General features: G+C 38.3%; 1 protein-coding gene across 1 annotated transcript in view; it reads right to left on the bottom strand.

Annotated features, from left to right (window-relative positions):
• CYFIP1 (cytoplasmic FMR1 interacting protein 1) overlaps positions 1–16900 on the bottom strand; it is a 77222-nt gene that overhangs the window by 45631 nt on the left and 14691 nt on the right. Inside the window, exons 2-12 of the mRNA XM_085321525.1 lie at positions 11830–11953; positions 11554–11643; positions 10042–10119; positions 8896–8997; positions 7494–7675; positions 6013–6109; positions 5712–5840; positions 4338–4442; positions 4059–4150; positions 2765–2882; positions 1989–2111 (exon numbers count right to left, since the gene is read on the bottom strand). Coding sequence (XP_085177651.1) covers positions 1989–2111; positions 2765–2882; positions 4059–4150; positions 4338–4442; positions 5712–5840; positions 6013–6109; positions 7494–7675; positions 8896–8997; positions 10042–10119; positions 11554–11643; positions 11830–11946 — 1233 coding nt within the window. The 5' untranslated portion in view covers positions 11947–11953. The remainder of the gene's footprint in view (positions 1–1988; positions 2112–2764; positions 2883–4058; positions 4151–4337; positions 4443–5711; positions 5841–6012; positions 6110–7493; positions 7676–8895; positions 8998–10041; positions 10120–11553; positions 11644–11829; positions 11954–16900) is intronic.

Raw genomic sequence — 16900 nt, 5'->3', positions numbered from 1 at the left:
CATGTCCGAATGTATTCTATTCAGATTTAGAATTCAAAAGACAATTAGGAAACTACACAAGTTTTTTAATGTTTCCTAGGAAGTGGAAGTGGAAATGCCTGTGTTATCTGTGACAATAGCAGCCGCACTGTGTAAGTTTCTTCTTTAAACAGTGCATTTTTAGTTACTGCAAGCACAACTCAAGATGTTCCTATGTAGTGTCAGGTTGATCTAATATCCACTGAACTACATCTAATGAAAAATTCCTGTCATATTCAAAAACAATTTTCGCAAAATTTTAGTTCAACAAATGTTAGACGCTGGCTGATACCTTTGTGTACATGCTAGATTACACAGCAATATAAATTTGCCTATTATAATGGATTAACATGGTACAAATTTACCTAAGACTACACATGGCAATGAACATCACATCTTACAATATAAGTGGTACAAAGAGGATACTGGGAAAAATATTAAACGAAGATCCTGTTTTAGGGGGAGATTAAGTTTGCAGGGTTAAGTTAGACACAAAATGCTTGGTAAAACTTTTTATCTGGACATCATCATGTAACAAGGCTCATAGATACTGAGTGAACAGGGAAGAACAGTAAAGAGGTGGAACACTCCAGGTCAGAACAAATTCTCAGTGGGAGGATAGGGAAAAAGTATTTGAGAAGTATTTGAGGGAACTAAACAAATTGGAGATGAAGACGAGCACAGATATAATGAGTATCAATAACAGATCCTAGTATAAAATAAAAAGGGGGGAGGGGGACAAGCCCTCAAAGAAAGTCTGTTCTGGAACACAGAGGATAAAAGCAGAGCCAAAAACTGTATCTTGTTATAAAGATACACTAAACTAGAAAATTGTGACTGAAGTGAGTCTGAATACAGTAATTTGTAAAGAGAAAAACAAGAGGAGTGGGAYTGGGAATTGCAGAGGCCAGAAACAGATGGCAGCAACCCCTCTTAATAAGCAAAAAAGGAGAACAAGATGTTCACCATAAAATACACTGTTGATTGAAACAGCAAAAACTATGACTCATCTGCTAGCTTTTAAAACAAGCAGTTAAGAACACAGAACAGAAAGAAAACTAGGTCTCCATCTAGTCATGCCCTCTGTGACTATAGGGATTGATGCACTGCAAATGGCTTGGGGCTCCCCCAGATGCCAGAGGCAAAGGAGGAGGAGGTCTGGCTTCTGTCTCGACCTCTTCTAGATCATATTTTGGTGCAGGTATGAAATGCTGCATTCATCTAAGTGCCCTAAACATAAAAAGGACTCTTGTGTCATCTTTTTCAGTTTAAGTCTTAAGCAGTTGCATACTTAAATAAATAAATAAAATTAGGCACTTTTCTAACTCTCTCGTTTTTAAAATAGACTATTAAAATACACAGAATTGTCTCAGGAGATTCTTTATTTCCTCTCCCTGATCTCTGCTTTGTTTTTGTTTTCCCATATTTAATTTCCTTATGACTAGTCAAATTTCAAGCCAATGGGAGATTTTCCATCTATTTTTGTGGGCTTTGGTTAAGACCTTATGCACTTCAACTTAATAAGCAAAGATGTCTAMACATAGTCATTTGCACGTTATTACATCATCTCCTGACTGTGTGTTCACATGTGTACTTCTAACAGAATATAATTTAAAACAACGTTTTAAGGGAAAATAAATTAAGTCCTCTATCTAGAAAATGAATGGTTCAAGAGCTCAGAATCAGAATAAAAATATCTGGCCAAGGTTCACAGAGGATCACCTAATATAACAGGTTGAATATACAGCTTGAGGTCGTGCATGCTACTGTTTCCAAAACAGCAATACTATTCCTAGCACTTCACAATTTACTTGTCTTCCTCTGAGAATATGGGCTGGAGCAATGAGAGGAGTGAAGAAAGGGGGAAATTAAGTGAACAAAACACAGTATTTTTTTTCTTTAAAGCAAAGCCTGTCCAAGCTCACCACCCAGTTTCTTTTTCATCTAGTTTTATTCCCAAGAAAACATACCACTTCCATGACATGCGCACTCCACTGAGAGAGAAGCTGCAGGCCTTGAAGGGAGAGATCAAAGAGCTTCCGATACTCTGCATCTGTTTTCTGAGCTTCCTGACGACCAGACCCAGTCACCACCTAGGACGTTATTAAATAAAAAAAAAAAAATCAGAACACGTTGTGTCCTGCATCTACAGCCAAACCTCTCCGTAGATTTCTTCCAAATATTGAAATAGCATCATATCAATACTCACTTACAATACATTAGTATCAGCTTTCTCTTCTAAAAATTCATATAGTTAATATTTCACAGATTTTGGTCAAGAGATCAAAACCACCAGTATTCTTGATCAACAAAATATTATTGCAGTCTAAATCAAGACACCATTTATATACTATATGTATTACTTGTGCGTGTTTATGTGCGCGCATGTGCGTGCACGAGTATACACATATACACATTTTAATTTTCTTAAAGGCAACCAAGTGTTAAGAGATCAGTTAAAGCATTACGAGCACACACTTGGACTAAAGGCTAGACAGCCTATTACAAAAGGGTCATGAGAGAAGCTCTGGGATATATAAGTACAGGAATATTGCATGATGTACTAAAGATTAATATTTTAAATTGAAATAGCGCGAAAATCATGCAGAGACTGGGTGCCAACTTTGCAGTCAGCTCTTCTTGATTCAAGTGATCAAGAGTTGTTGTTTACCTGCTCTTCAGATATTTAACAACAGCTGCTTATCAGCCAAGCACAATATGCAGAAATAGCTCTAATCCCACACACCTCACTGTTGCTGTAACGAGCCAGTTCTGAAATGAAACGCATATGGTCCTCTCTGATTTGGATCATCTGCTCGCATATATTATATTGGGGACTGCTGCTGGAAGATGTGCATGTCCATCTGTTTCAGAAGATGGAAAAAAAGATGACTTAAGTGAGTTTAGGCAATAAACAGTACAACTGACACCACAAAACAGGAACTACAATTCTTTTTTTTTAATTCTCCTCCTCCATTTGAGGCCTTTCCTCTAACTTTGTACCTGCACAAGGAAAATTAGTGATGCATTGCTTTTCTGAGTCCAAAGAGTACTTCTTCCAAATCATATATTTTTTTTAACTGCTGCTATTCAGTATAAACCATCATATCTCTTCAGGAGCATATAGGTAGGGACATGGAGAAGTACTGAAAGGCAGGGTAGAAAGATTTGTATAGGCCCTAAGACATATTTACCTTCAGATTCTTTTTCTCTGTTCCTGTTTAATTACGAATAACCTATAATATACTCCCAAGTATAAAAAGGTATTATTAAATACTATTTGTATGTTATCAAGAGGGACACAAAAGACATGCTACCAAGAGCATCATGCTAAATAGCCTTATGCTTTTAGTAGGTCAGTAGGCCCACTGTTGCTTTTTTTCCTCTTAGCAATTACATGCAGGTTATGTATTTTTTCTGCAGGAATGCACTATTTTCTAAATTCATGTAACTGCATGAATGGAAGGTCTCAAAGGAGTACAGAAACATTCACTAAAACAAAGCAATAACCAGAAACCATGGAACTATTTCTGTAAAGACTGACTGCATTTTCCAGCCATTCTGTTGTGTTGAACACCTACCAGAAAAAAAAAAAAAAAAAAAAGGGAGACAAGCTAAGTTGCTGCTCCATAAACAATATATACATGCCTATTTTCCCATGCACCAGTGCTCACCTTGCTTAGTACAATCCTTCATTTCTTTTAAAGAAAGTTTCATATTTAAAGGAAAAAATAAAATTAAATTAGTAAAAGATAAAATTCATTTCCTCCATCACAGGTGATAATGCCACAGATGCAAGAATAAGGTCAGTAGCATAGAAAAGTCTTTTAAAAAGCTGTCCCTTTAGTTGTATCTATTATGCGAAGTACATTACCAGCGAAATGTACTTAAAGACCCACATCAGTAAGTAGACCAATGCGATAACCCTGTTAGAAGCACACCTACAGACTATAGGCAGTTTATGAAAATATATCCCAAAGGTCTGACTTTCCCCCTCCCAGACTCTCACAGTATCTCTTTGCTTCCTTCCTCCCCCTTACCTGGATTTATTTTCCTCATAGTGGGCACTGGTCTTAATGTATCTCGCAAGTTCAATCTGCATGTCACCAAAAAGGGGGACAACCTGTAACTGCTGTACACAGGGAATAAAGCAGATTAGATGTGTTATTAAATACAAATCTTTGTGAAAGGAAACTCTTAATTTATTCATATGAAAGTTTACAATGTTTGCATATTATTTAATAATATAAAACTATATTTAAAATGCAAGGGGAGTTACCTTTAAAATTACGTATTAAGAAATGCCTCTCTTAACCAACCTTAAAAAACTTGTCTATCTTGGCTAAATTTATCCTCTTTTTTGCATCCAGCTTATAGATGTTACTGACACTTCCATCCATCAGGTACAATCCAAAGCCCATAACCTGGAAAAGAAGGAAAACAAATCTCTGCAAAACAAACTCAAAGGTTAAAAACTGGTGCAATAAGACTATTATTTGTGTCATTAAAAAAAGTAATAGTTTAAAAACAATCCTGAAACACCTACTTCCCTTCCAAAAGGAGGTAATTTCAAACTTCCTACTCAGGAAAAACATAAACTTCATTCAAATACATACATTTTTATAGTGCTGTTCATTGTATGTTCGTTAATAGTATAAACACTATTTATTTGTATAAAGGTCCAGTACACCAAGAAAAAAAAAAATCCCACTGAAACTAGGGTGTAGCTGTTTTAAGGTAGTTCTTCACACTTCAATTTTAATAAAATAGTGTGTGCACAAACTGATCTTTAAGAGCAGCTCAGCTCTAACATCTCTAAACACTTACTTCTTCTGGCCTTCAGCATACCTCTGAATTATACATACAAAAACTCATAAGCATTCAAAAACATTCCTTTTTTTTCAAGTTATTAATTAACATAAAGCCATAATGCATTATTTACAATTACAAGAGCTGAGCCAGCAACTTARTTTGTTCTAAGCACACGTTTCCTGAACAAAAGGTCTAAATATGAAAGTCACTGACACTCCTAGAGGAGGACGCTAATGTTTTACAGCTCAGGTACTGTTTYCATATGCTTCAGTTCGATCATCATAAACATAGTTCTTTAGAAGTTAAATACTGAAGTGCTTCAAAATATTTGTCATAGAACTAATTTTCAATTTTTAATCTATGCATTTTCTTTCATTACAGAAGAATACAGCTGGTAACACCAATCACACTTCATATTCCCCAGTACTCTTACTACATTTATTCCAGCTAAATTTATCTACTTATTAACCATCATCATAAGCTATTTGGTCCCTGAAAGCTCTGGCACACAGTCCTATCCCCAAAAACCCTTTATACAAACTTGCCATATATCTAAAATAAAATGCAGTAGTTCCTTTTTGTTGCTACTTCATAGAAACAAAATTCCGTAGAAGCAGTTTCCTAACAAGGCTGCACTTCAACTGGGTCAACTTCAATTTATGAAAATTAAAAATGGATTAGAAACTTTCTGAAAAGCTTTAGCGTGTAATATAATGAAAGAAAAAATGTCAATTGAGGCAAAAAAAAATTACAAAATCTAGTACAAGAATAGTAATCATTTGAGTTATCTGGTAATCTGGTTCTGGGAAAGAAAAAAAAACACAGAAGGTATTCAAACATCTGCCTCAACCCCTCCTTTTTAATGTTTTAAAGCAACATACTTTTAAAAGCATGTGTTTCTCGCTGGGCGTGAGGTACATTTTGTTTTCATAGTAATCCACACACAAATTCACAATATCTGCAAGCAGCTCCTCATAGCCAACAATCACTTCCAACTGCTGCTGTAAAGACTGAAAAAAAAAAGGAAGAAGGAAAAAAAAAGAGGACATTAGTCAAATTAGTCAATTTGTTACACCTCAAGGCAGGGGGGAGGTCCAACATCTACCACAGCACTTAAGGGGTCTTCTTTCAATACTTTTTCCAAAGTATGAGGTATTTTACAAACAGACAGCTAATGCTTACCTGGGTTATCTTGTTGTGGTTAGCAAGGAACATGGAAAGATTCTGGGATTCTTGAATGGATTGAGGATCAGCCATTTTACGTAGAAATTGAGCAGCTCTTTGAAAACAGAAGAAAAACAAGAGTATTTCCTTTCAGCAGGACTGCTTCTCAACAGAAACAGACTTGCTACCAGACTCCACTTCTGGTGCAGCTCCAGGCAGGCTAGGAACTGTCAGCAGATCTTTAACAGTCAGACCACTGGCGTATCACTCATTACTCATACCAGAGAGTCAACATCAGCGCATCTACCATCTCCAAACTTCTGGCTCAAGTAGAAAGAGAAYTTAACAAGACTTGGCCAATATTTTTTGACACAGCTTTACAAAAATGGGTTACCCAAACACAGGCTATGAATTCTACAAAACTGTGTCAAGAGCTGATTTTGTAAAACATCAGCTTTAGAAGCTTTAGAAGAATTTTGGCCACCACACCTGAAAAGAAAGATGAAAGTTCACTAATAAGAAAGCTATGAACTTAAATTATCCCTGAACGAATTTTTAATCCCAAATCCCCCATTGTGTTCTAGTTAAAAAATACACAATCCAATCCAAGCAGAAATCCCTCAGGTAGATTTCTCAACTGAAGCAGGTGAGAAGGGCTCTACAGACCCCAGCCATCTAGCAAATCAAGAAAAGGCAGTCCTCCAGAAAATAGTCTGTCCCCTCAAATTACACCTCCAAAGGGGAAAAACAACAAAAACAGGCAAACCAAGTAAGTTTAAGTGGTTTTCAGCCACAGCAATTACAGAATGTAATAATCTCCAGAGGTAAAAATAAAATCTTACATAAGTGGAAGCAGCACAGATAAAATTGGCTAGTCATTGCCTCAATGATTATCTTCCTGGATGATCTGACACAGACTTCTCTGAAAGACCACAGATGCTAGAGTTGGCACAAAGATGCTCTTCCCCTTCTGCACCAACCACTGACACCTTCTGGCAGTGCTGGCACAAAACCCAGCCACCAACGTTCCTCCCTTCGTCCCTCCTTGCTACACCTGCAGTCACAACAACCYCTTACAGCAATGCTGAAATACCTTAAGAACTGTAACAATTCTCAGCTGCACATACAAATCTGAACGCTAAAAATAGCAGCAGCACAAGTGAGCAGAAAGACCGTTTCTTCTCAAAGTTAAAAAGAGAAGCTTCATTGAGCAATGTATATTTATAGCRTTTAGTGTACACCAACACAGAGGAATTTGATAGTTTTGCATTAAAAGACCAAAGAACCTTTTCTTGTTGGAAGAACAGCATAAAGAAAATAGATTTACTCAATCATTTAAATGCAGTCGGTGCACCTATATATTCAAGATTATCTGCTGGACACTTAAAGAGACTTTTTTGGAAGAAAGAGCTGCCACAAGAAGAGCAGCTGCTGCCATCTTGCGGGAGGTTTCTATTCAGGCAGCAGTAACCATAAGTCGTTTTTTTGTTACAGCTTACCGCTTATAGGCAGAATGGTCATTCTTCACACTGCACTTCATATTCTTCAGCTCATCTAATACTGCAAACATGTTGATGAATTTGCCCAGYGTGATCAGATATGCCTCTGATACAAAGTCCTTTCTCCTCTCCGCGTGGCACAAGCGTCTTACCTCGCCACAAAATCGTTCAATTGCATTTCTCTAATGAAAAAAAAAAGGGAAGAAAAGGGACATAAAAGYCATGTCTCCATGAAAAAAGTTTCATCACACAACTTAGGCTTTGACATCTRTGTTCTCCCCTCTAGGTAGGCTCTCACTTTACACCAGTGGCAACTATGTGCTCCAACGAAAAGCACCACTAGAAAGTATTTTTGAGCTTTCAAACACACAAGGCTAATGAARCACCTGTCCAGTCTTTGCAGCGCCATTCCTGCATGCTCACAGTGTGCTTCAAGTGACAGCTCTGATCTCTGCCACAGAACTTGCCTGCCACGATGGGCAAGATACTTCTTTGCAAAYTGAAGTCAATAAAATTGAAAAACAAATGGTTTCATATTCTTCAGTGAGGAAGAACATATGCATTAAAAGGCAGATTATTGGTATGTTCTCAAAAAAAAAAAGACAAGACCCAGGACACTGGTTAGCAGCAGAACACGCTAACTTGCACAAAGATCTTGCCACACATTCATAAGTGTATGAAGAGCAGAAATTTCTAATAGAAATGCGAATTTCTTCTGAGGTTTTTACAACACTTTGATCTCCTTCAATGAAAGGAAATTGTCTGCAGTCAGTAAAATCCACCAGTTTTGGAAGATGACAGGAAACACTACGTCTCCTTCAGTCTCCTCTTCCTATGTGCTCTGGGGGCCACGGCTGCCTCCGAATAAAGCCTGGAAGCATGCTTAGTCTATTCAATAAGATGGCAAATGGTCAGCATGGGCGAGAAGGCAACACAGGCTGCTGTCCCCTAGTGCCCRGTTAGCTTGGGTGTCTGATAGGTCAGAGTAACTGGGTTAGCTTGCCTCAATTATGAATTTTTGCAGCAAAGTCGCAGCTGGTGATACAATATCCAGAGTTGTGGCTCCCCCATCCCCCAACAAGTAGTTTCTGTGCTCAGATGCTCCTAGGTATACATGTGAAACGTATTGTTTCTGTTTCCTTTTTTTCCTAAAGCACTAGAGCTTTCCCTATGCACTGTGCAAGGACCATAAGCAACCACCCTGCATTGGATGCTGGGAGTTTTAATGGATGTAACCTGAAGTTTAAGGTACACATTAGAAATTCTGCCCTTCTGTGAGATTTTTTTTTTCTGCAAAGCTTTATAACTAGGTTCAGCATCTGAGCACACAATACCAAGTATATAAAATAGGAATACAAATATACATGACTACTGACAAAGTTCTTTTTCACACTCCTTTTACCTGAAAATACATAAAATTCATCAGCTTTGTGACTTCTGGCTCCAGAACTTCCACAGTTTTCTCATAAATTTCTACTCTGTTAGGCTGCTCATTACACTTGACCTGAGGACAATKAAAGATATCATTATAATTAGATTTCTCCCTGATAAAATCTGAGAAACTAAAATCCTAAATGACAACTTGAGAAAATCTATTATAGTGCTAAAAATCTAAGGCATAAAATGCTGCTGTCAATAACTTTAGTCTAGTTCTCTAAAAATATCTGTGTGTAAAAAGAAAAAAAAAAGAAAGAAAAAAATCTAAGTTTTTCCTCTATATTACATATAATTCAGTTTTCAAAGACTTCTGTAAGGCAAGAACAATATTCTTTCCACATTATTAAGCAATCTGCTCAAAGTCACATGCTAAAATAGCAGCAGAAGTAGAATTAAAACAGATTACCCAATTTTTATTCYAAGTATTTAAACCACAGGATAAGCCTTCCTTTCATTTCAGTACAAGAATAGTTACACTACGAACTCCTTAAAAAGCAAGCAGATGTCAACTCATGGTCACAATTTCGTTGTTTCCTGTGGCACCCCCACCACCACCACCCTTGTACAATCATCCCCAGTCACCTAAGGCTGCCAGTGAACTTGTCACCTATTTGCAAGAATATAKTTTCATATATAAATCAAGAAAACACTGGATAGCTCTGACATWTAGAATGTGCAAGATGTCTATAAACTTTAAGTTCTTCCTGGAGGTTATTTATTACTTATCACGTCACTTGTTAAACCTCTTTTGAATTTAAGTTCTTGTTTGTATTATTTTTTCTTTTTTGCATTCTCTTGAATGAAAGGAGGGATTTGATCTCAAACATACACTACAATCAAAAACTTACCTCCAGAGCAAATTACCTCTGTATTTCTCCTGAACYAGTTAGAGAAACACAAAACCCATGAAGTATTTCTGTAGTCACTTTATCCAACAACAACAAAAAAAATCTCAAGCGCTGAAAAACACTATTCCATGGCATGCCCAGCTTGCTGATTTGGGAGTCAAAGCAGGCTAAATTTCAGGGTTCATTAATAAAGTTATATTCATGTAATCCCAGACAAAAAAAAAGTTCATACTCTGTGTAACAGTTTAATTTTGCTCCTTTACCTGAGGAATGGCTCTTGAGCAGCTTCTCCATGTGTATAACATGACAGCATATTCCTGACCCTCTTCCAACATTTCATTCTGTAAGAAAGACACTCAACATAAGTAAGGCATTATAACACAAAAGGAGGATTAAATCCACTGCCTTCCATCATTCCAAAYGCTTGTCCAAACAATTCTATTTCTCTTAGTGGAATGTTTATGTACAAGCACACATATATTGGAAGCTGAATGATGTATCATACTACATGTATGTAAAATAATGTTATCATAATACAAGGGCACATTTAGCATATTATTTGTATCAGCATTATCCATGCTTCTAAAAGAAGTAGAACATTTGAGCTGATCAATTACTGAAACTTTGCTTGACTGTAATCCAGCAGCTAAAAAAAAAATCCATTGATTCCCAGTCATGTGTTTTAGCATCCAATCTATTTCTGACAGAATTCACATCACCATCTTCATACCACTTTATCCAACGAACACTTACCAGAGCGCTAACTAGCAACTCCAGAAATTACACCTATCTAATGACAAAATTCACTATGTGCCTGGAGTAAACTGTCTTTTGTTTCATTCTTTTCACTCCAAATAAAATATACTTGGATCTATAAATAAAACTGATAATCTGGAAAAAGGTTTATGTTTCAGAGGGGGTGTGTTTCAAAAAAAATAGGGACACAGATAGATTGTTCAGAAAATGAAGATTCAGCACATACACTGCAACATCATCTTTTACTTGCCAATGAAGATGACGAACAACATGCAAAAAACAAAAAACAGATAACAAGTCACCAGATAATTTTAGCAACAGACTGGTTTACATTCACATAATTTGTGAGTGGCATCTAATCAAGTGTTTAACCCATCTGGTCCACAGTTTGTGTACTGGCTTCTAGAACTACAGCACGTATTATTCCTCAGTTTCCAAGATGCCATGAAACAATCAATTCAGTACCCACTAGCATTTAAAACGTGCAAGTTCTCCTCCACTCCAACACTACCATAGCATCAGCAGAGAGGTGTTAATGGTATGAAGTCTTTATCTCATATCATGAAACTGTTAAAAGCCACAGAAGACCTTACACAAAAGYGTGCCAATAAACCATTAACACGCTTTCAGAGAAAGCCAACAGAAACCCTTCAAAACCACAAAACTGACAGAGAAGCAGTCAGAATTTGTGAGGACAGAAGGTCCTTCAAAACAGAGCTTCCTTCAAGTTACAGGAACCAGCTGTCACTACAACTGTCAACACAACTAATTCATCATACTGGAAAAACACTTAATGAAAGAGAGATTAAGTTGACTAAGATCAAGAAGATAGAATTCTAAAATTGTAAAGAAGCATAGTTAAGAAAAAAAAAGCCACACTTTTTCACCTTACTGCCTCCTGGAAGAGTTGTAGGCAACAGTTTCCTGCTTTCTGTGACCAACATTCTTATAATGAAGTGCACAAAGACACATTCCTCTCCTTTTATTCCAGAAAAGTAAATATCTGAACATCTACTTACCATGCTAGAATGAACTGTAGCTTGCTCAATATATCTTGCAATGCCAGTGACAAATGCATTTCTGTCTTCAAAGTTAGTGTTGAAGTTTGGCTGCAGAGAAAGTAAAATGTAAAATTAAATCCTTTGTAGGGAAAAGAAACTATAYATACTGTAAATATCAACAAGGGTTTGCAGGGTTTTTTGTTTTAATTTATTTATATATTTTTAAGAGCACACACTCTTTTTTCCTAACAACAATGGGAACTGCAAAAACTCTTTTCTACAAGGACAACATACCTGGTAAAGCAAGGATGACGGTGGAGGTTCAATACACGGCTGCTGATCTGGCAACGGTAATTCTTCCAGGAGATCCACGTTGGACAAGGCATCCTCCAGTGTTACTTGAGCAGTCATTTTGCATCTGTGGTTAAAAACACACATAGGGATATATCCATACATATATAACCTAGTTTTATATATAAATACACACACACACACACACTCAAAACAAACACAGGGAACTATTAGTGTTGTGAGAAACACACAGACTCCCCTCAACAAAGATATTCCTTAGAGACCATAATGGAAGGGGAACAATCAAACTGTAACCCGACTGGCTTCAGCATTCAAAATTTAATAAGTATTTATTAAATGTGCTCAATATTTAATAAATATTTTTAGGACTAACATCCTCCTGCTTGCTTTCAACATCTGAGAAATGTTTCTCTTCCTCCGTTGCTGTGTAGCTGAAGCAGACCAAAAATAGAGGAAACAATGACATCTGATGCACAGTAAAAAGAAAAGTGCAGAGGGGAAAGATTGTTATACAACTTTTCTGGTGAAACCAAAAGGAAAGTTATTCTGTGGTCTTCTTCAGTTACAATAGACAGAGGAAAATTCCCTAATAAGCACAGTTACAAAACTTTCCAGTAAAATATGAGTTCTGTACTAAAAAGGTCTTCAAATTTCTTTGCAAATACTATTATCAGCCCAACTACTATCTGGTTGTCAACAAGKTACCAGAAGCCTCCAACGTCCCATATAGCAGGTCATCCAGATCTGCTTTTAGCATTAATAGAGAGGCCTAAAAACCCTCAAGGCTGCCGTGAGCTCGGAACATTCCCCAACTGCTGTCATTGGCGGCGGTCCAGAACCGAGAACAGCAACGAGAAGAAATTTTAGGAAGAAAACCTGGAGCAAAGAACGACGACTTAATCGGCCACTTTTGTATAATACACTACTCTTCCCAACAGCTGTAGTTAGAAATCCTTCACTCTTATCAYAGCACCTCTAATTTATCCAATATTTTTCTTTTTTTCTGTGAAGCTTTATCAGTTACCAAAAGGTCACGGTGTGAGTCAAAGCAGCCGGAGATGCCCTGACTCACCACTCTTCAGCCACCTGGCTCAACCATCTCCTCACTTGCTCCTACCTACTCATGGTTTCCGGGGGAGATGCACGCAGAAACAAAAAAAGCTGCATCTTCAAGGAGGAGTTCAGCTGACAAAGAAAAAACAACACAAATGGAAGGAAAACTCTCAAGAGTTGATCAGCTATCTGCTTTCAGAGGGCAACCACTGCAAAACCAAGGTTTTCACCCAGTATCATCTTGCCTACTGTGTACATGTTCGGGAACACGCACTGTACGGGCCCCAAGAGTTCACACGGGTACTGGTCTGTGCCCAACTATTCCCCCAGGCCCGAAAAAGGAGACGTGAAGAAGTGGCACAAATGAGCATCCCCCTGATCTAAAGCTGCCGAGCCCTCACACCCCAATCACCGAGATTACTTTTCTGGGTGTCTTTATCTACGGATGCAGACTTTTCAGTGGGGCCAGAACAGAGATTTTAGGTTGAAGATAACAAGAAAACAGGGAAGGCATCAGAGAGGAAAGATCAAAGTCAAAAGACTGTGSGCTGGTGGCTAACCACTCTCCCCCCCATCATGAGGATGGAAGGGGAACATAGAGACAGCAGTGTAACACCAACACATCTCATACAAAAAGACTTCACTGATGGTTTCAAACAGCAAACACCGAAAAAATCCACAGGCCTCTTACTCCTTGAGATACCAGATCAAACCTTGCTCCAGCTCAAGCATACGAGGTTTCATCACAACGAACAAATACAAAAATAAATAACACCCTTTTTGCCCTATTGCCTGCAGAAAAATGATGAAGGACTGGATCGACAAGAGTGCTCACTGGCAGAGCTGCTCCACGAAGCCTGCCTAACACCTGCCTACACCTAGTTCAAGCTCTTTCATGAGAACAATATTTATGCCCACACTAGAGACAAACAAAAACTAGGGTATTTTCCTTCAATAAATAAACAAGCACCAAAAAATTCAATGCCTGGGCAAGAATTCTGTGAGTAGATACAGTTTTAGCCTAAGGGAATGGGAACGGAGTTCATAAAAAGTCAGACTGCTTCAAAGAAATATTTTAATTTTTGTTTTAAGTATTTAAAGATCCAGCTTTAACCAAAGGAAAACTTTATTCGGGTTAGTTTAACTGAGAGGTTTCATCCAACTTGAAACTTTTTCTCCTCTTAGTTTCACTACAAAAATCACAGAATRGTTGAGGGTGGAAGGGACCTCTGGAGATCGTCTAGTCCAACCCTCTGCTCAAGCAGGGTCGCCTAGAGCACATTACACAGGATGGTGTCCAGGCAGGTTTTGAGCACCTCCAGAGAAGGAGACTCCACRGAAGAGAGGAACCTGTTTGCGTAGTTCCATTTGGGCTTGCCTGTGGTGGGACCGACCAGCCCACGAGCTCTCCCCACACTGCGGTACAGGATAGGAGAACAGCCACAAAACTCCACCAAGTACAACAGGGATGTGCTGCAAAAAGCTACTCCACTCATGCTCCAAAAAACACAGTGAAAAATGGTTGCCTGTTCTACACTAAAAGTTACTGCATATATCCACAGAAAGAGAAGATGTCATTAAATAGTAGAAAGCAACAACACTCCCTCCCAAATCCATAGAGCTACCTTCTTCTAGAAAACATCGTGTCAGTGATTTAGTGCCCTAGTACAGAGGAGAGTCAGGCACTTTTTTCTGTATCCACAAAAGCCAGCTTCTGACTTGTGTGTCCTTAGTACCGTAAAAAAATATATCCTGAAAGTAAAGCCCTTAATCTCCGTATGTGCCATTCCAGAAAGCACACATGCATCATTTTTGCCATTCATGGGTTTCTTCAGCAGTTATTCTCCAGCATCGGTTTTCTCAAACTAATAGACATTAGGCTACCGGTGGATTTTTTTTGGTTGTTTTTAGTAAGAGATATTGGAGATGTACTTTAAAACTAGAAAGCAAAACACAAGCAAAAACAAAATCCCATCTTATAACGCCATCCATAAAACAGTACACTTCTGAGAAACTCCCGTTACCAGGACGGACATAGAAGGGGGGGGGGGAAAGCTTCCTGCTGCCTCTGGATCGCAAAAAGAAATGTGGGAAGGCACATTTTCCAAGCCCCTCAACACAATTGCACAAAGACAGATCAACCTGTTTGAGCCAGGAAAACACAAGCAACTGGGCTCAGACTGTCTTTTTTTTTTTTTAAAAAAAAAAAAAAAAAAAAAAGGCTTTACTGTTCTAAGGCTACTGACAGTTTCACTTTGTAATTTTGTCAGAAGTGTTCAAATGCTTGGTGGTTTTTTGGCCAAGTTATGATTTCAAGGCTTCTTTCTTCGGATTTTTATTTTATTRTCACGCAAGATGTGAAAGAGGAACAAGCCTCCTTCCTGCCTAGCTTTTATACGCTTGCAAATTTTGTGAGGGAATGATTCATACTTCCCCTCTACCACTCACCAGCTGAGCAGCAGAGGTTTGACAAGGAGAGGAGCTGCACCACGAAACCCTGCCAGGACGGCCAGAAGACAAAAGTCCCACAGTCATGTCACAGCGTCACATGGGCTTTGCCACAGGCACTCCTGACCTAGAAGCCATGGGACTAGCACAGACAAGATTGTTTTGAATTCTTCTTTTTCTTTTTGTTGTTGTTAATAAAACCAACTCCGAAAGGCACAGATTATTTCTAACATACGAAGATGAAAGGCTGGCAAAAATAGGATTTCCCCCCCCCCCTTTTTTTTCTAAGTTGCAGAAAAATTAATTTCTGAAAGCTAAAATTCCCCAGATACAGAGTTGGATGGTTTTGCCTCTTTAAGATGCTTAGAGCACTCTCACTGAGTTCATACAGCTGCAATTACCGGGCAAAAGCACTGATATTTTAACAGATTCCCTCTTGACAGGGAACATGAGAAACTTCAAAGACCTACTTTAAACATTCAGAAACCACTGTCTGATTAGCAGTTTACCTAAGTGGGAACAAATTAAAATGCTGTAGTTACGGTGACAGTTACATCATTATAGTTGTGCTAGTAAATGTACCCTAACTGTGAGAATTACTTTCTTACTAAATTCCTATAATGCCATGTTTTCAGCTTTGCAGTGGCTTGAGATCTCCCAGGACAGATATTCTCACGTAGAAGACATGCAAGGATTACTTTTAAAATAATGCCTTTTTTCTTGTTGTCCTACTTCTATCCTGGCCCCATCATTAAAGTACTAAAGTCAAAACGCAGTCCAAAAATGGGTTTTCCTGGATGTAGGCAATTAAAAGCCACTCCAGGCTGAGAGAATGGACTCATGTTACACGTGATGCAATGAGAAATGAGCACCCAGCTTTCTAAGCAAAAGACAGCAGTGGGTGTGTGCTGACTTTCAGCTCCTACAAGGACTTTTTCTGAATTTTAAAGCCAGCACACAAGAAATCCCCATCTCCTGCACAGACAAGCTTCAGTCTTACAGTGCAAAGCCCCACTGTGTTCGAGGATCCAGTCTATCAATCAGTTTTTATCCCAGAATTTTAGGCAAACTTTTGGGTATGTTACGTTARTGTGAGGCCGCTGACCAGGTTAAATTAGGATATTCATCTTTTTCCTCATTTCTAAAGCACTGGACAGGCCTGACCTGCTCACAAAAGCTTATGCTGCAGAAATGCTTATTGAGCCATCCCTATAATATTTTGCCCATAAGGAAAACAAAATAATATAGTAGATCTTGAAGTTCCTTTAAGCGTTATTTACTTGTTTCCAGCCTTGTATCTGTATGGCATGCAATGCCCTGCTCACAACACTGCTCTGGTGTTTAGAGGAGACGACTGTCATGAGTAGAGACATCCTGTTTCCACATCTCCATCCTTACAGATTAATGTTGAATGCTCTGCAGAAGGTCTATCCTCCTAAGTCCAAGGGTACCAGAAAATGCCCAGCATGCTACAGCCTTGCTCTTTCAAGCCTACTGAGGCTTCAGACTATTTGAAAAAAAAGGGAAGAGCATCATCACAAAGGTAAGTGAT

The sequence above is a fragment of the Rhea americana genome, unplaced genomic scaffold (assembly GCF_003343005.1).
Source record: "Rhea americana isolate MKP2758 unplaced genomic scaffold, rheAme1 scaffold_7, whole genome shotgun sequence".
Lineage (NCBI taxonomy): Eukaryota > Metazoa > Chordata > Aves > Rheiformes > Rheidae > Rhea > Rhea americana.
The sequence above is the reverse complement of the archived record's forward strand: the minus strand, read 5'-3'. Positions and strand labels throughout refer to the sequence as shown.